At 37.8% G+C, this 19,612-nt stretch overlaps 2 protein-coding genes across 4 annotated transcripts in view; both read left to right on the plus strand.

Annotated features, from left to right (window-relative positions):
- Positions 1-744: 744 nt before the first annotated feature.
- On the plus strand, positions 745-8,111 carry LOC139821720 (poly(A)-specific ribonuclease PARN). Its single transcript, XM_071792986.1, has 12 exons — positions 745-896; positions 1,019-1,232; positions 1,325-1,603; positions 1,737-2,019; positions 2,246-2,367; positions 3,358-3,584; positions 3,841-3,910; positions 4,041-4,096; positions 4,458-4,544; positions 4,677-4,869; positions 7,623-7,708; positions 7,777-8,111. The coding sequence occupies exons 1-12, from the start codon at positions 878-880 to the stop codon at positions 7,860-7,862; spliced, it is 1,722 nt and encodes a 573-aa protein (XP_071649087.1). The 5' UTR covers positions 745-877; the 3' UTR covers positions 7,863-8,111.
- Positions 8,112-8,252: 141 nt separating this feature from the next.
- The window catches only part of LOC139821721 (protein cortex), a 51,546-nt gene continuing 40,186 nt past the window's right edge, over positions 8,253-19,612 (plus strand). Inside the window, exons 1-2 of one of the 3 annotated variants that reach the window (XM_071792988.1) lie at positions 8,253-8,622; positions 9,178-9,316. In XM_071792988.1, coding sequence (XP_071649089.1) covers positions 9,185-9,316 — 132 coding nt within the window. In that variant the 5' untranslated portion in view covers positions 8,253-8,622; positions 9,178-9,184. Of the gene's footprint in view, positions 8,623-8,658; positions 9,317-19,612 lie in introns of those variants that run through there. The other 2 variants (XM_071792989.1, XM_071792987.1) reach the window with 2 other exon arrangements.

Here is a 19,612-nt window from a genome sequence, read left to right on the forward strand (position 1 = left end):
AATTTTTATCATCTGCCCTTGGAAAAACATGTAGGAATAATATCGTGTAAGTAGAAGTAAGATTCAATGCGTCAAAAAAAGATCCATCTAATAATTATTTTAGTAATGCAAATACGGATGCAGGATGACAAGAAGAGCAGCAACAGTAGTTGCCGGATCTTGCGTAAGATGGCAAGCAATCGAAAAAAGGACAGATGTCATTTTGTTAGACAAAGACAGATATAGGGAAAACAAAATTAGAAAGGTTGACATTATCGACATCGAGGAAGTTCGCCAGTCACTGCAGGATCTCCTTAAGCAACCCGATAGGCCGATAGAGGTCGGTAGTGTTACTCCTGTCGACCCTTAAGGTGAAATTTCATGGGCAGTGAAAAGTAGCAGCAGATCGTACTGATTGGCTACAAAATAGAGAAGTTCTAGGAACTCGAGAACTTCTCTATTTTATAGCCAATTAGTACAATCTGCTGCTGCTTTTCACTGCCTATGAAATTTCACCTTTAAGGTGAGAAGTTCTCGAGTTCCTAGAACTTCTCTATTTTGTAGCCAATCAGTACGATCTGCTGCTACTTTTCACTGCCCATGAAATTTCACCTTGGCCGGTATCATAGTCTTCAAGATCGTCTTAAGTAATGTCTTAAGACGCTAATATGGCTCTGTGATTGGTTCATGACATCTTAAGATTGAACTTAAGAGACGGTCTAATGAATCTAAGAACTATGAATACCGGCCCTTACGGCCAACGCGGGCATGTCTGCTGTCTGCTATCTGCTAGGCAGCTCGGCTTCCTTTCTCTCGATCCCACGTCCCACGCGTCATCAGATCATGTGCGTGCATTAAAACGTTCGCGTTGGTCCGCGTATACGGCGCGAGGAAAATAATGGAAGTGACGAGCTCGAGTGAGTACGGCTGATTAATTGGTTTATCGATAAATCGTCGACCAAAGTTAACCTCACTGATGAGAACATCGCGATGTTTCCTCATCGCTTTTTTTTTTCGTAATTTAACGTGATCTCGGTAGATTTTCAGGACGTGCTGTGCGAGTTGGAGAACGTCTTAAAGGACGCTACTTTTCTCAGTATTGACGGCGAGTTTACCGGCCTTAATTCGGGTCCGGATGCAGGCCCCTTCGACACACCGGCTCAGTATTATGGCAAGCTACGAGCGGGATCGATGGACTTTCTGCTCGTACAGTTTGGTCTGTCCGTCTTCACGTACAACTCGCAAACGAACAAGTGAGATATTCGTTAATTCGTGAATCAACACTTTCCGAAAATAGCGATGAGAAATTGCAGAAATGGGAGAAATAACGGCTTGTCCATTCCAGATATTCTCAGCGCTCTTATAACTTCTACGTGTTTCCCAAACCGCTGAATCGCCATATACCGGACAGCAGGTTTATGTGCCAGGCGTCGTCCATAGCGTTCCTAGCAAATCAAGACTTTGACTTCAACAAGCTGTTCAAGCATGGCATACCGTATCTCAGTGCCAACGAAGAGGAAAAGCTTGTCAAACGCCTGGAGGAAAAACAGAAACTCAAAGAGGAAAACAATCAAGATATAATTCCAATACCAGATAACGACAAGCCTCAAATAGAAGAGATATGGTAATCCTATGTTTTTGCTCACTTTCTTTTAACCTAATAAAATAAAGTTAAGAGAAAAATGTGATTTGTGAGGGAGATTATAAAAATGACTAATTGTATATTAAAGAGAAAATACATGGTGCATGAATTTCAGTTCTAGAATAGAGAATTTTCTTGCCTCAGATGCAAAAGAGTTGACGATAGACAGATGTAATGGTTTTATGAGGAGACTGGTATATCAAGAGGCGCGAGTCAGGTGGCCTAATAAAGTGAAAGTTGAAAGTAAAATTGAGAATACCTGGAACTGTCTTTTGGTCCAGAGAGTAGGTACCAAGGAGGAAGAGGAAGAAAGGGAAAATGAGAAACGTGAAAAGGAAAAATTGGAGATTAAACAGGCCGTAGGACTCAGCAACCTGCTGAAAAAGATTGTAGAGTCTGTAAGTACACAGATGGATTCTTAATTATATATAAAAACTTCGATGAGTGGATATAATGAATTAATGATAAATATAATCTTTTTAATAGTCTTGAAACTTTCTCTATAAGCAATATTTTTTCATATTTTTTTAAATAAGAAAAAGATGAGATATTGTTTTGCTTTGTATGTAAACTCTTTTTGTTTACCCTTATTAATTGTTTAAATATATTTTAATCTTATTTCAGGAAAAGATAATAGTGGGACATAATATGCTGTTAGATCTGTGTCATATTATACATCAATTTTTTACACCTTTGCCAAGTAACTATTCGGATTTCAAGACTTTGATTCATGGTTTGTTTCCTAGGTAAGGCACAAACATTTTTATATGTATTAGTTTATTGTCTCGGAAACAGTTACAATCACTTCAAACTTTTACTCAAAACTTTTTAACTCTGTAGTCAACCTCTTTAAATACAGAGAGATTCTTGTGACAAGATACTCTCGATGGGTTGCCATCAACATCTGAGAGGTGGCGATTGTGGCGGTCAAACTGACGAATTTTTTATCGGAGTTGAACCCGGATCTTCGGCTCACTAAAACAGTGAAGATTACTCTCCGCCACGATTGCTACACATATATGTATATGTATTTGCGTATATATACAGAGTGTATCTACACTCAGTACCAAAACTGGCACAGCGTCTTTAGTACATGAAAACAAGTCGAAAATATCTAATAAACATATGTCCGAATTTGAATGGAGTTATAGGGTATTGAAGTTACTTTCATAAAAAAAACATTTGAAGTAAATGTTGTTTAATGTTCTTTATTTTGTTTAAAACTTTACAAAAGATGCTTAAAAAATTCCTCCGTCGACTTCAACACACTTTTTAGCACAAATTAATAAATTGTTTCAAACTTTTTGAAAAATATACGTTTGGAGTTTTGCGGATAACATCGGCAGCATTAAGTGTCAGTTACCATAATTGTTCTGAATTGTGGAGGAATTTTTTAGCACCTTTTGTAAAGCTTTAAACAGAATAAAGAACATTAAATAATGTTTACTTCAATTTATGTTTTCTTACAAAAGCAACTTCAGTACCTACTGTATAACTCCGAAACCGTTCGAATTCGGACATACATATTTTTATTAGACATTTTCGACTTATTTTTATATGCTAAAGTCGCTGTGTCAGTTTTGGCACTGACAATGAGTGCAGGGACACCCTGTATATATTAAATTAAGAATTTTAATTTTGAATATTACACACTTGCTACAGCATAATATAGTCTCTATGTATAATATCTAGAAGTAAGAACTGTTGCAAAAATTTATCGTTTTTTTTTATTTAAGTTTATTGGATACAAAAGTCATCTGTCAATCGCAGCAATTTAAAGAGCTTGTGTCGTCGTCGAATTTGAACATATTATTAGACATTGTGAGCAAGCCTCCTTTTTCCATTCCCGATATCGAGCCTGTTGAGGGACGCAGTTATTCGATATCAACAGAAAAATCACACGAGGCAGGATATGACGCGTACATCACTGGATTATGCTTCATTGCATTGTCCAATTATCTTGGTCAGTAATATATCGGGTATAAATATCACAATGCCGGATAATACCTTTGTCAATGTTGTTATTCACTTTTGTAAGTAATTGATTGTTTTAAATATGAGAAAAACATTTTGTAGATCAGATGATGTATGTTTCTCATTTATATTTATTTATATTTCATATATTAATCAATTACATACATCAATGGATAAACTGAATTAGTTCAATAATTAATTTTGTTTTATAACATTCGTCAATAAATACATGTTGTTTATTTCAGGCACATTGCAAAACTCCGAAAATGCTACGGTGTTACCGAATTCACCGTTGCTTAATCCTTTTCTTAACAAGTGAGTATGTTTTTGTCAGTAGTATTAAGTAATATCTTACACTTTTACCTATATAAAGCTTATAATTACTCTTATTTATTTAATTATATTTATTTTCCTCTTTATTTATAATTCTTTTTTCTTTATACAGACTTCCTATAGCAAGACTGAAAGATTTTCCATACGTAAACTTGGTAGGAAAAGATCGTAAGTATATTTATATAGTGTCACTAAAGAGTGGTATCGCAATATCACTGTATTAGTGTTATTTTTAAATTTTATTATTTTATTATATAATATTAATAAAATTATTTTATAAGTGAGAGATAGAAAGAATCAAGAGACACGGTAGTGTCTCGCGCCAAGTACCTACACGCGGAGCGAGACCGACTGTGACTCTTTTACGCGACGTGACGTTTTGCGATATGTTGAGATCTCAGTGAACGGATCAAGTTCTAAGTAGGCTTGATCGATTAGAGATACATCACCTTCGTTTAATATGTCTTTTTCTTTTCATATATTTTTTTTAGCAATGTAATATATCTTTCTTTTCATATATTTTTTTTAGCAAATCCTAGCAGAGAGCACGTATTTCACATAACATTCCCCAAAGAATGGAAACACGCGGATATAAGTCAACTCTTTAGCCCATTTGGTGAGTATTAAATTATATATAAAATAGTACAAAATGAATGATAACGTTCTTTTTTATATAAATGAGATTAGAATTGACATAAAAGATATATGTGAAGAGATATAATAAATCCCTCTATCTCTTCGTTTACAGGAGGTGGATATGTTTCATGGTTATCTGATACATCCGCGTATATAGGCTTATATCGTCGCGATCAGGCTAGCGCTGTGATGGCGAACTTGTCCAAGGGAACTGTTTGCAAAATACAAAAATATGGCCAGCATCAAGCCACCTTGCAGGCCGATGTCTCTTCTGAGGACCGCAAACGAAAGTTGTCATCATCCGAGTAAGTTATACATCATGCATGGATTCTGTTGTGACATTTTGCACAATCAATTCAACTTACTGGTCACTTCCGCAAATATTATAGCGAATTCAATTAGATGCACTCAGTGCGCACTGGTACATATTAAAGCCGTTATATACAAATCAACGTATATATATATATAAATATATATATATATATATATATATATATATATATATACGTTATATATATATATATATATATATATATATATATATATATATATATATAAAGTGCATGTTTAATATAAACAAGTTAAATCACGAAATCCTCAGTATTCTTTATTGTTCTATTTGATAAAATATGTATTGGGCATTTGATCAGTCGAGATATTTGCATTTTACTTTAAAGATTAGAAGTTAAATCAGTGTACAACAGCTTTAATATGCACCAGTGCGCACTGAGTGCATCCAATCAAATTCGCTATTTTAGTTAAAATTAACTCTCGGATTCTTTTACTATAAATTAAAAAAAAAAACCTTTTCTAAACGTTTTCCTATGTTGTGTTCAGAGAATTTTACTGTGAATTTTAGATTTAAAATTGATGTTAAATGATTTTCTGTTTCTAAATTAACACTATTAACTACCAGAGATTAATCTATATTTATTTTTACCGAAGAAATCTTAGAAAAGAAAACAGAAAAAGAGAAAATAAATTATTAATATTAATCATCTATTTTTAATAAAAGTCAGAGAAAATTTCAGAAATTAAGATGTTTTAAAAATAAGTAATAAATTATTAAAAAATTTCAAACGGATTATTTTGACCCCCTTGGTAATTCTAATGTTAACACAGTTAACTTAGTGTTTAGAGAAAAGCAAGGTTTTATAAGAATCTTGTATAAATCTTTCACAGGGTAGGGATATATATGTATATGTTTACATTACGTCGCAATCTTGGAAATCGTATGCGTTCGTGTTCCAAAAATGAATGGTCTCTATCGCAATTTATTTTCCGCCGCGAGCTATCACGTTCGTGCGAGATGTATTAAACGCAAGGATGAATAACGCGTTATAAGTCCGGTATGATTTCCAAGACGATAGAAAGACAGAGAGAGGGATAAGACCCTAGGCGGCCTCCTAGGATTTCCTGTACACGAGAGATTTGCATAGGGCTGTAGACCTTGTTCTGAATTAATGCACGCGACGCTTACTCTCCTCTACTAGGCCTATTTAGTCTTCTTGCTCTTCTTCTTCCTTTCCCCTTCTGCTTCTTCTCATCCTGCCTGCGCCTCCTTTTCCTACCTTTTCCTTCTCTTCCTCTTGCCCCCCTGGTCCGGTTTGCAAAATATCATCGGCGTGTGAGTGACTGGTATATCTATGGGAATTACATAGAATAACGTGTAGAAGCGTGAAATCATGTAAATCGTTTAATATTTTTGCATCTTTTAATTTTTTGCTTTATTAAACGCCACGATTACGTTATACTATAATAATGTAAAGGATTCCAGTTAAATCCGCGCTCATTTTTATTTTCTTAATATATCTCGGATTACTAAAATAACATCTAACGCGCGTTCGGTAATCGGATGACGGAAAGCAAAGAAATTATCAACTGCTAAAAATATGTCGTCCGTAATATTTTCCGAGAAGAGGACTGAAGATTTTTCCTCTTTTTTTTTGCAAAAAAAAAAACCGTGTTTCCTCGAATGGCAGCAAGTAGTCAATCGTGCGTTTAAAGCGGCGCGTCTATGAGAAAGTCTTTAACGAGGTACTGCCGGCCGCGGTAATCAATACACCGGGCACATGTTCCAGTCAACTGTCGTTAGCCGCGGTCTTCGTCCGCCGAGCACAGCCCATATATACATATATATATGTATCTCCTTTTCTCGTTTAACCGCTCTGCAGTCTATCCACCGCATTGTAGTCACAACATTGCTCAGTCTCGCGAGCGACACGATATTAATGAATCGCCCACGTGCTCGCAATCACCGTGCTCGTAACTCTCCCCCGCTGCTATGCGCTGCGCCGCGCCGCGCGTGCACGCGTTTCCGTGCCGCGGAACGACTTGAACGTCGAATGACAAGAAACGTCGCGGTCACAACGGCGCGGCGAGGGACAGACGGATGGTGTTTCTAAGAAGCGTAGAATGGTCATTGAGAGGACATGGAATTTACAATCGGTCGATTTAAGCTCTAAGAGAAGCTGTTGGTCTGCCTAGGGATGATCGTTTCCGGAGTCGGCTCGATGGATGAAGAAGAACCCCTTTTAGGCACTATTATTCGGCACCAGTTGAGAGATAAGATACGCTTTTAAATCCACGATCGAGGGAATTTGCGGCTGAACGGACGAGGAGCCGACGTTTTTAACGTCGACATCGAGAGGAAGGCACCTCGGGCGCGCGAGCGCGGTGGATGCAATCGCGAAAGAGAGAGGGATCGACCGGCCGGCCGACCGACCGACCGATCGCTCGCCCGCTCGCGGTTGTGCATTATTGGCATTATCATACATTACGCCCGAGGAATTTACTCGACGCGCGTGTCGGGGCCGCTCGCGGAACTGCGTTGCTGTGAGGCTCGCGACTTATGAATATGCAGCATCACGTGTGCACGTGCGTTGCGTTCTCGTTAAATAGAGCCGATATCGCGGGATATAAGGAAGCGGGAATGTAAATCGGTAGAATCTGCGTGAATGAGTTCCTCTTTACGCCCGACTTTCGGCGGAAAGATATTACATTTGCCACGCTGACGGAAACTCTTATATACGCGTTACATGACGAGAATTGTCCGCAGGAACGTGGACGCGAAGGATGACGAGAAGTCGACGGCCAACGGCGTGAAGGCACCGGAGAATGACGACGAGTGGCAAGTTGCCACGGGTAAGTATTACACGCTCTTTTTTATTTCTGCCCTTTGCATTAACGGGCCCGATTTGTCTCGTATGCAGGTAAAAGGCGCAAGAAACGCAAGGAGCAAGCGGCAGCCGTCGTGGCTGACAAGAAGGCTTTCGAGGAAAACGATGCCTGGAATTAACCGCGGTGTGTTCCGGGGGAACATTACGTTGAGTAGCGAAATGATATGCAGCGAATGCATATATGCACAAATACGTAACAGCGCCGAAACGCGTGCTGAATCAAAAATAAAAAAGAAAAAAAATACTTTGATTTCATTGACCTCCACTTCTAATCATTAGACGAATGTCAATGTGTGTTTAATGTCAACATGTTCGAGATATTTATAAATATTTTTAAATCCTTAATAAATCCTTTATTTCTGATAACATCTAAGCGTACCTTTATCTATATTAATATAACGTCATAGCATGTCCCTAGATTCCGTATTACCGTTTGAAAATCCGCTTGCTTTACATAATATGCTCAAGTTCGGCATTTCTCGGATTTCGACATTAAACTACGGTGTCCCTTCCACGTCACGTTTTATTTATTTTATTCCATTATCACGATTCATAATTTATGCGAAATTCTATTTAAAAATTGCTTTTTTGGTAAATATACTTAAGAAATATACGTGTATTAGAACTTTTAGTATTTTCTTTATTCGAGCATAACGCGTCACGGTTTTCTCGAGTATACAATCACAATTCCGACGATCGACCTTGATGTGAATCCCTCATACTTGTAAACTGTTAACCGCGACGACTGTAAATCGACATGTTGATAGTTTTTCAATTAGCGATCCGTTTGGACTAGTCGACATTTAACAATAGTTTCGGCTGGTAGGTATCAGTGGAAGGACGGTGTGGTGCGTTATCATTTGGACAAATCTTGCAAAGGTACGTAATATTCTAGTAAAAAAAACTTGTAAAAGTAGAGTATTATTATATAAAAAAAAAACGAGTTGTTTTTTTATACGTAGAACTTTATTTCTGCGCAATTTTAAATCTGATTATATTTTATGTCTAAAACAATTGCTTCTTAATAACTGAATTTTTTTGTAAATAATTATAATCTAAAATGGAATTTTAGTGACATTACAATCTTGTAAATTAAATTAATAATTCTCTGTAAATTATTAATTTGCAAAATTGTTGAGCGCATCAAGTAGATAACTTAAAAAAAATGTTATTGTCGTTATAAGTTCTTAAAAGAACTTTTATGTTATTGGCGATTTCAGTTGACATCTCGAGCAGTATTCGACTTGAATACGTGTTGTATTTACATCGTATATTGTATTATATATAGTATATAAAATATAATTTGCACTTGAATATTTTGATCCGATACTTTTTCTATACTTTTACTTAAATTTTAGCTGCGCTCGAGATAAATTAAACAACGCTAGTATGAAATTATTAGCCGCATAAACTCAAGAATGTATTGCGTTACAGGAATCACATGAAAAAAATGAATAGGTTCCTGCTGGATTTGCAGAATCTTGATTGGCAGATTCAGGACAATGAAACCCCGTTGCGCGGTGATTATCCGAGATTCCGCAGAACCGAGCTGCTGACCGACGGCGCAAAATCGGTGAGTCCAATAGATCGTCCTCGTAAATCCATCCTCCGATTGTCGTTGCAATGCGTTGGACTCCTTTGGGATTTCCAAGGGCATTGCGTTCATTCCGTGTCGAGGCACATGCCGCATAGAAACCCCAAAGCTGCCTCAACAAATTCCGTCTCGAAAACTTGCGCCTTCATTAATAATTTAATTTTTTAATCGGGACATTCACAATCATCAGACATACCTAATTGGCAACAAGTATCTTTTATACCATATCGGAATTAAAAATATTGCTGTATAATTAATAACAAATAAAAATAAAGATATTACTATATAATTAATAATAAAATCTGAAAAGAAGAGACATTTAAAAAGTCAATGTATTTTAAAATTAGCCGAGTTCTCGACTGGTACAATGATGAAAATTAAATTTATCTCGATTAATCGTTGTAAAATAAATGGCTGAAACCATTTTCGCTCAATCACGATTTACACTTTTAATTGTTTTAATTTTAATAGTTTTTTCTTTAACAAATCTGCGGCAAGTTTCTCTGAAAAATCTCGGAGAAAGTTTAGTTTTTGCAAAAGGGGTGATACTTAGATTCGAAAAGGACAGTTAGGAAACGCAGGGATTGACGGATAATAATAGCTGCGTAAATTATTAATTACGATTAGATTTATTGCATAGGTCAATATATATTTTATCTGACTTTCCCGTGATCGCTGCAGGTGATCGACTACGTACGACACACACATGCACATCTAAACGTATACAGGTGACAATTGAATTCAAAGTAATTCCTCAAAATAATGGGAACATTTAAGAATTGTAATATTCACAAGCACATATCTCTTATATTCTATACTATATTCACACATCGTCAAACTTTATTTCATAGTTTCATATTATATGACCGGTATTCATAATCAGATTCTATATTTAAGATCGTCAAGTTTGGTCAAAGGCAGTCTTAAGACTCCATCCGGCCAATAAAATGACTGTGTTAGCATCTTAAGACATTACTTAAGACGGTCTTGAAATAAGAATGGACTATGAATACCGGCCATGTGAGTTCCTGAACGTAAGAACTTTTATAAGTTCTTAAGTTTCCTTTAAGAGATTTTGGAACTCTTAACGCTTAAATAACGATATTTTTTAAATGATCTTTTATTTTGAATAACAAATAAGTTTGAAATGAAATAACAGCTATTGTTTTCTCTTACATTTCATTGTTCGAGCGTTGTGAAAAATACATAAAAAAGTGAGAAATTATTATTGTAAACGCCAAATTGTTGTACTTTCTTTAAAACGTAGAACAAAAAGGAGAAACGTAATTGGAAATATCGAAATAGGAAATGAATTTTCCTTCTTACACTTCTCATGCCCTAATTATTATTACCAATCAACTGTCTACAGACATAAACATCGGTATATTCGTTACATAATTAAAGGCTTTACCGTTGTGTCTCAGAGACGAACGCGTTCCTTTAAGACTTAGGGAAATATTCGCTGGACAGTTTCTTTCAGTCGGCGAGAGGCACCATCGCGCTTACGCCGGAGATAACTTGGGACTTAGCAGGCCAGTAGGATTCAAACGCAGCCACCACAGGACCACTAAGGCCCAAATCATCCCCAACATTTTCCGTTCTTACCGTCCACCGCGCGAGCGTTCTGGTATCTGAAAAAGATATCCCAAAAGCAATTATTTACTCGTAAAACTTCTTTGAAGATCGCGTTTTTATACGCTATTTTAGTTTTTAATTAAATAAAGGAAAAAGTGCTTAAGTGACATTAAGTCCACTAGCTACAATTCGTGTCAGAGTTCAAGATCCTGTTATATTACAATTTTGCAAAATATACGCATAGACAAAATGTATATCAAGATACATTAGTAGTCGGTTCTTTTAGACCGGTATTCATAGTCAAGGTCTTATGTATAAGATCGTCGTTTATCTTTACATGCTGCAAAATGCGAAAATTTATTGGAAAATTAAAATATACGCATAGATAAAATGTATATCAAGATACATTAGTACGGTTCTTAGGCCGGTATTCATAGTCAAAAAGTCAAGGTCTTATATATAAGCTCATCTTAAGTTTACCTTTACATACTCCGTAGCCAATGAAATGAGTTATACATTATCTAAAAATAAACTTGAGACGATCTTAAATATAAGATTTGATTATGAATATGTACCACCCACAGAGCCATATTAGCATCTTAAGACATTACTTAAGACGGTCTTGAAATATAATAAGAACGGACTATATGAATACCGGCAATTATCATCAATCAGGCGATCTTGTTCATTGCTGGACATAGGCCTCTTTTAAACCTTTCGACTTTTGCAGAAAGTTCTTATTAGTATTTATATTTGTGCAGTTCTCGTAGATCGTTTAACACATAAGCGCTAAATGCAAATTATATAATTTTTTTAGGCGGCTGTAATTTACGGTACGCGATAAATTACGCGAGAGGGTTACGGGAGGAAGGTTGGACGTCTCTTCCTCAGAGCGCGATATCCGTCTATCTCTTTTTCTTTCTCAGTTTCTGCGAGACCAAACGTTTTCTGAAACGTTGCCGCATTCAAATACGTCGGAAGCGTTTAATGACCGCTCGTCGGCCGAGACTGTTCGTCTTATTCATTACGCTAAGTACTCAGAAGTGCACCTAGTCATCCGCAGCGATTTTATGCACGCCACGAAGTAACGGTGTGCCGGAAGCGTTATCGGGAGAACGAGATAAAAGGTGGCTGTGAGGATGCACGCGAGAACTCGCGATCCTTTCGGGTCGCGTATACTTAGATACGGGGACGAAACGTCCAGTTCTGGTTTCTGATGTCATTACCCCTCATGGACGAACGATAAATAAATAATAGGTGTAAAAAAAGATTTAAGAGAATGGAGAGTTTTAAACGACGCGATATGACGTATAGCCGACGCATGCAGTTGATTTAATCGGTTTACGAAATAGCTTTTATACAATGACGAGAGAAAGTTTATATTCTTCTACAAATCTTTAACTCTAAGTTTTTTAATACGTTTTAATTTTGCAATACCTGAAAAAATAAAAAGACACCCTAGAGTCATTTTAAAGTTTATTAATAGCTTATTAATAGTTTATTAATTATAGCTTGAACCTATTCTAAAGAAAGGGAGCAGTTACAAAAGACCTTATAGGTCGAGGTAACTAGGGGCTATAGACTTAGCCTTATATATACTTCCCTCTTGGAAATAATAAATACGTCTTACGCTTTTTTTTTGTGCAAAACGATAGAAAAGCATTCTTCCGAATGAATTCTTGACTATTTTGCGCTGAAGAGAAAGGTTTCTAATTCATCTAATACACAGAAAAAAAGTAGGGGTAAACAGTATAGTTGTTGCAGGCCACTCTACAGTGATTGGCCACATCTTAAAAAATTAAAGATTATAAAGAAATACTAATAAAATGTTTTTAATTATAAATATAAAAATATTATAATTATTATTTTTTTATAATTAAAAAACATTAATTTTTTAGAGTGGTCAACAACTGTGTACTGTTTACCCCTATCAAATCAACACTTATATATTCGTATATATACGTAACAATCTATAATCTTGAAATGAAATATATATTGTTAAACGAAGAAAACTTACTTGAATGAAGTCATTTATATAGTTCAACCAAGAAAAAAAGTTGAAATAAAAAGTTGAAATTTTTATAAGAAGTACCCGTTGTTGCGTATATAGATATGAGTATATAAATTTTGATTTGACATTTCTTTTTTCCTGTAGCTAAGGTATTGTAATAAAACAAATGGCCAATGGTTAAAAGTAGGCTTAACATTTTCCGCCATTTCATATCTCCTTCTTGCGTCGCGTAAGTTCATTTATCTCTGAGAAAATCTGTATAGCTGAAAGAAAGTATTTAATAAGACATCGTTGCTTCAGTTAAACAAAACCTGACGACAGTCAATGTTGAATCACTCTAACGTCGCGACGTTTCAATAATTAAAATTATAGCGGACTTAATGTTTTCCGCCATTTTGTGGCTTGTAAGCTAGTACATATATAATTCAATTTGAAGTCCAGTTTTTTGGAAAACGTTCAGATATGTCCCACGGCTGCAGGTGGAAGAACCATTCATGCGGCCGACTCCCAAAATCGTCCGTGTTGCATAAAATTCTAAAATTGATAAGCAAATGGGATAGAAGGAGGGAGGGGGATGAGAGCGAATCGATGTGGAGGACGCCGTGTACGATATGGAGCAGCGTGTCGGTCCGACGAACAATGTCGGCGCGATGATTCACGTGGACCGTGTCCAGACTCTCGCGGAAGGGTTGCGTTTAAGGGTTGAATCAACAGTATCTGATTTTTGTCGACGACGTCGGACTGCGTCTACGGAATCGGAATTAATTCATCCGGAGTAATCGTTATCGGGTGGAAGAGCGATAGAGAAGAAAAATTGACTGTTAGAGATGAAGAGCAATCGTCGGTTGCATCCTAATTTTTATTCAGGCGCAAGCTGCACCATTCCTCGATCTGCGATATCTCGGCGAGCGTCGCCGCGTCGCGCTGATCCGAATTGGCACTTGAAAGAGAAAAAAAAAAGGAAGAAAAGCGAGAGCGCATCGTCCGCGTCAAGTGTTTCGACCTCCGACCCGCGTTTTCGATGTCGCGTCTACTCACTCGCTCTTCTCTCCTCACCTCACCTCCTGATGGCGGCGCCGGCGGTAGCGGCGGCACGTCCACGGTCCACGTGCGATGCATCGACGTGCTGCGGTATCTTGTACGCAGGTGCGAAGCGCGCATCGCCGGGCCCTCATTTCGTCGCGCTCGACGCCCGACGACGCTCGACGTCGTGCACAGGCGTCGCCGGCGCGGGAAGGCGCGAGGTAAGGAGGAAAAATCCCACCGGCGACGGAGGAACGGACGACGGTTAACGACGAGGGCGGTTTCCTTCGCACACACCAGAGAGACGCACATACCACTGACGCCGGAGCCGACACTTTTTTGCACACCACCACCCGCCACCGTCACCATCGCCGCCGTCGCCACCGCCGCAGCCGCCACCGCCACCGCCACCGCCACCGTCACCGTTGCTATCGCCGCCGTCGCCACGCACGGCAACATTTTTGCGCCACACGCACCGCGTGCGTGCGTGCGTGCGTACTGTTCGTCTCTTTTTTCGACCTCTCGTCCGATGATGGAGGGAGAGAGCGGAAAATCGATCGAGCTGACGACCGACCCTTCTTCTTTTACGAGCCTTGATAGCGCAGAAAAGCGGCCGGACCACACCCTACGACCTATCGTGACGCTTTTGCCGATCGACCGACCAGTCAGCTTCGTCTTCCGGGACCTAAGGGTGGACCCTTCACCCTTTGTATATCCACGCTGCCACGCGGCTCGGGGGGGGGGAGACAGGGGTTGAGAACCGGAGGAGGCATGGTTACCGTGCGCGTAAAGGGAAGAAAGGCGCGGACGAGCGAGGCGGATAAAACCTTCCCTTTTCCCCCCGTAATCTTCCTTCCTATAATCGAAAGTACCGTGTGTTTGCCGAAGGAGGGATCTCGAATTTTATTTCGCGGGATGCAGCCAAACGGAAGGGCATTAGCTCGGTAAAGGTTGCGCAAGGATACGCTTAATAACGCGATATATGCTCTCATTATCGTTATCGCTTTTTGAACACGAAATCTTTTATATATGTATAACTTATAGGTTGCCAGCCGATAAGTTTAAACCTAAATTTATGCGGGAAATAGAGCAACGTTGAAAAAGTACAGCATTATAAATTAGCGTGTTTTCTAGAATTCTTCTTGCTAAAAATATCGAATTCTCTATGTCTAGTGAACACGCTGGTACGTTAATTGATAAAGTTTGTCAGTTTATAAAAACTGACAAGTTGATAATATTTTAACAAACTTTGTTGAGATTTTTTTTTTCAAAAATTAAAATTGGCTATGTTGGTTTATTTAATTAATTTTTAACTCTTATCGCCCGCTGTTTATTGAATTTCTTGCGAATTTTGTTACATTAATCACATAAGAGTTTATAAATTTTGTTTTTCACATTGTGAGATATTTTGAGAATTTTATTTTACACAATTTTTCGCCTTTTATTTTGCACAATTATATATATAATCACATGTATTCCCAGGAACAGAAGCGAACATTAACCTTTCGTGGCACAAAATTTCTGCTGAATAATCGTAGTTTGCTGAATTTTTGTTTATGGGGGTTTTGAGAGTTAATTGCAAATTTGAAATCAAAATTTAGAAATCAAGATGGATTCAATATGGCAGCCAAATTGAAAAAAATTAACTATGGCTTATATTTGGCGTATAAAATTTTGTACGTAGAGTTTTTTAGGCTTCTGATTTTAAATCTGTACATGGAAAGAACGGTTTTGCTGAAGTATTTAAAAATTTAGCTAGATACAGATCTGAAAATAATTTTGTTGGACCATTAAAATAATTATGTAGAACACTCAAACTGAAAAGTTTGCTAAAATATCAAAATTTTTTACAGCATTATCATCATACTTCTCACCGACCTACTATAATTAATTTGATAGTGCAACAAAATTATTTTCAGATCTGTATCTAGCTAAATTTTTAGATACTTCAGCAAAACCGTCCTTTCCGTGTATAGTCAAAATTTGAAGATACAAAATGGCGGATCCAATATCGAAGAAATTTTTGCTACTTTTTAACGAAAAAGGTCTGATATAAATAAAAAGTATATATTATAAATATACGGCAAATGTAAGTTTTTCAAAATTCTTACAAGAGAATCTTGCAAAGTGTCAAATTCTGATTGTAATAAAATTTTATTTTAAAAGTGATAGATGAATTTAGAAATGGTCAGTGGGAGGGCCAAAAAAAGGAAAAATTATTACATATTATGTTATTCATAATAAGTACATATACACGTACAAGTCTTAGAAACAACAATACCAAATATGTTACACAAACCAATTATGAAGTACGTAAAAACATAGAAAAACTACGAAGAAATAGTTCCCATATATAGAGACACTATACAACAAAGGATCAATTTCTGTTGCCAGCCGATAAGTTTAAACTTTTTATGTGAGGAAATAGAGCAATATAAAAAAGCAGCATTAATTGTTATAAATGAGCTCTTGAGTATACATTTTTTTGAATTTTTACTAAAAATTGAGTTCTCTGTGTCTAGTAATACACGCTGATACGTTAATTGATAAAGTTTGTCAGTTTACTAAAACTTACAAGTTGATAATATTTTAAGAAACTTTGTTAAGATTTATTTTTTTTTTCAAAAATTGAAGTTAGCTATGTTGGTTCATTTTTTTTAATTTTTTACTTTTATCTCCCGTTGTTTATTGCATTTTTGCGAACTTTATTACATCAATCACATGACAAAAGTTTATACAAATTTTGTTTTCCACATTGTGAGATAGGGGTATAAACAGTACAGTTGTTGGCCACTTTAGAATGATTGGCCAAACCTAAAAAATTAAAGATTATAAAGAAATACTATTAAAATGTTTAAAAGTGTTTCTTTTAAAAGTGTATTAAATATTTTTGTATTTATAATTCATTCATTTTAATAGTATTTATTTCTTTATAATCTTTAATGTTTTAACATGTGGCCAATCATTATAGAGTGGCCAACAACTGTACCTCTATCTTGAGAATTTTATTCTGTGCTATTCTACACAATATTATACAAGCACACATTCCCAGGAACGGAAGTGCGAACATTAATGAGCTCGCGCTGATGACGGAACTACGCGATTTGACCGATCTAGGTAGCACGGCCATCGACGAGATTAGCGATTTGCAGATCCGCGTTCCGGAACTGGTTCATCGAACCGGCGTATTCTAGATGGCTGACCAGGTCAGAGAGGGGCGGGAGATATGTAAACGTTAAACGTTAAACTGTTCCGTCGGGATCGCGCGAACGATTTGGACGGTTTTCCACCGTCCCACTCGCCCCATCCGCACCGGTGCCGGCCATGCAGCTTTGGCCTGGTTTTTTCCACCCATTCGCGCGGATTGCTCGACGAGCGATTTGTTTCACGATGCCTCGGCTATTCGGCCGAAGTTAGAGACAATGGCCGTTTAAAGCGCACGCCGCGCAACTGCGATCGTTAAGCGTCAGGCTGTACGGTGTATCGCATATTATCTGCGGCGTGCCATAGGGCAGAGCGCGAGTGGTATGGGCGAGTCAACGAATTATCATGGTAATCACAGAACAGTAGCCGGCTGGCTGTACCAAAAGGTCAGAACGATGCCACGAGATTGCGGCGCAAGGAAAGGTACCACGCCGGTGGACACTGTCCGTGACGTCCAGTGGTATTCTCGCCTCGAGATCCGCTTCTGCCGAGCTAGAATTCAGCCTCGCCTCGCCCCAGCTCCGCGGCAAATAAACGCACCAATGAGGATCGATTCGGACGACGAAGAATTTCGCGTACGAGCAAACGTGGGCGACGAACGAGGCCATTCGGGTTCTCCTGAACATCAGTCAATTAAAATTCGTTATTTTTTTTACTCGCTGGATCAACCATGTTTAAAGACGCGGCGTTTCAATTTCCAATTCTTCATCTGAAGAATTTCCTTGTTAAATTATATGAAATTTGAGCTATTTGAGATATTTGAAGATATAATTTATCTTATCATATTTATTGAATATGATGTATATTATCACTCGAAATATATTATTTTATTCATATTTTTATTGAAAAAAGTCGAATATTTTTTCAATTCACTTTTTCAATTTCACGTTGTTACCCGACTTCCTTGTCAATTGTCGTTTAATGCTTTCGTCGTACAGGATCCAGCGAGTCGAGAGCCACTGTACTGCCTCTATGAGATAAGAGAGTCGTGATCCCGAATGGTGCGGTGCAGAGAGAGAGATACGCATCTAGTATGCTCTGAATTAATAAATAATAATGCAATATTGCCGCACACGCGCTCGGACAGGTTCGACCTACCGGTCAACTGCTTACCGGATCGGTCGCGCTTAGACGATGCCTCTGACATGTTAGATCGTATCGGCTAAATTGTACATTAAAACACCGGAATAATTACGTCAGTCCTTTTGTAAAATATAAAACGTAATTCCCTTGAATGAAAATATCGTAGTTTCTGTCATAATGTCAACGCATCTTCCAGGATAATGGAACTTTATTGCGGTTTCAATCTGAAAAAGATGGGTATACGGATATACTCTTATCCCGTAGCTGAAGAAATGTTTTCGGAAATTATAATTTCTCCTCTTTCGAAAAATTATTAGCGATTTAATCGTGATAAACTTATAAATTTCTCATGTGCCTCTTTATGTCGACGAATATATTTCACATCTTGTACAAGATATTTCGGCACAAGAAAGAAAAGCTCTCGCTATGTCTGTTCATATTCGTTCGGAAGTATTCATTCGTGATCGTTTGTGACGATATGGGATTTTACACTGTTAAATATTAAAGGATGAAATTTAAATCAATACCTTGAGTTAAATAACATTGTTATTTTTAACTACTATATGTGTGTTGAAATTTATTATTTATTTTAACACAAAACACATTATTATTTTAACTTTATTGGTTTAGTTAAATTAACGATACATAAAATAAGAGCAGTGACGACTTATATAGAAATGGTTAAAAATGAGTCAAATTGAGTATAATTTGACACTATAAATTTAACAGTGTGTGTTTTGGATATCGTATATAGCTGTTTCGATCATTCCTCTTCGAGGATTCCGTCGAAGATTCTGCTGAGAACAGAACTTCACATTTATCCGCAACCTTCGGTTGTCACATTTCCAGGACTCGCCGTTTATTTCGCGACTACCTCGAAGATCGCGACAACATTGACTATTGTCTACAGCTGCGCGAATTGTCAAACGGTAGCGGAATATTCCGTCGTGGAGAAACAACAGGTTTATTTTCGTTCTACGATCGCTTCCTAGCTTTTGCCATTATCCTTTCACAAATTCCGTATCGACAGACGTCGGACCCGGTGCCATGCCGGTCGGAGACCCGAGCGATCGGGGAGACCGGTCGGTCGGCCGCGCTCCGATAGCGCTCGCATGCAATAAACATCGGAGCTCTCTAATGGATCCTAAGCTCAACAATGGCGAGACACGCAGCTTCTGGACGCGCTATAGGAGCGCGGGGGAGAGTGCGCACGTACAAGACGCGGCTACCTGCCGGGGAAGACGAGGAAAAACGCGCCTCCCCTTGATCTCTCCCGAGACGAATCGCGGGAACTATATCGCGCGTTCATTATCTTATAGCTATTATCTCTTATCGTCCTATCTTAACTACCACCAGAAGTATATCCTCTTACACGCTAC

The sequence above is a fragment of the Temnothorax longispinosus genome, chromosome 11 (assembly GCF_030848805.1).
Source record: "Temnothorax longispinosus isolate EJ_2023e chromosome 11, Tlon_JGU_v1, whole genome shotgun sequence".
Classification (NCBI taxonomy): domain Eukaryota; kingdom Metazoa; phylum Arthropoda; class Insecta; order Hymenoptera; family Formicidae; genus Temnothorax; species Temnothorax longispinosus.

Excerpts from the sequence above, each read along its gene's own strand:
- LOC139821720 (XM_071792986.1), top strand. Across the intron at positions 3,911-4,040 it reads CTTAATCCTTTTCTTAACAA|ACTTCCTATAGCAAGACTGA; the intron begins GTGAGTATGTTT and ends TTCTTTATACAG. Across the intron at positions 4,097-4,457 it reads AAACTTGGTAGGAAAAGATC|CAAATCCTAGCAGAGAGCAC; the intron begins GTAAGTATATTT and ends TATTTTTTTTAG.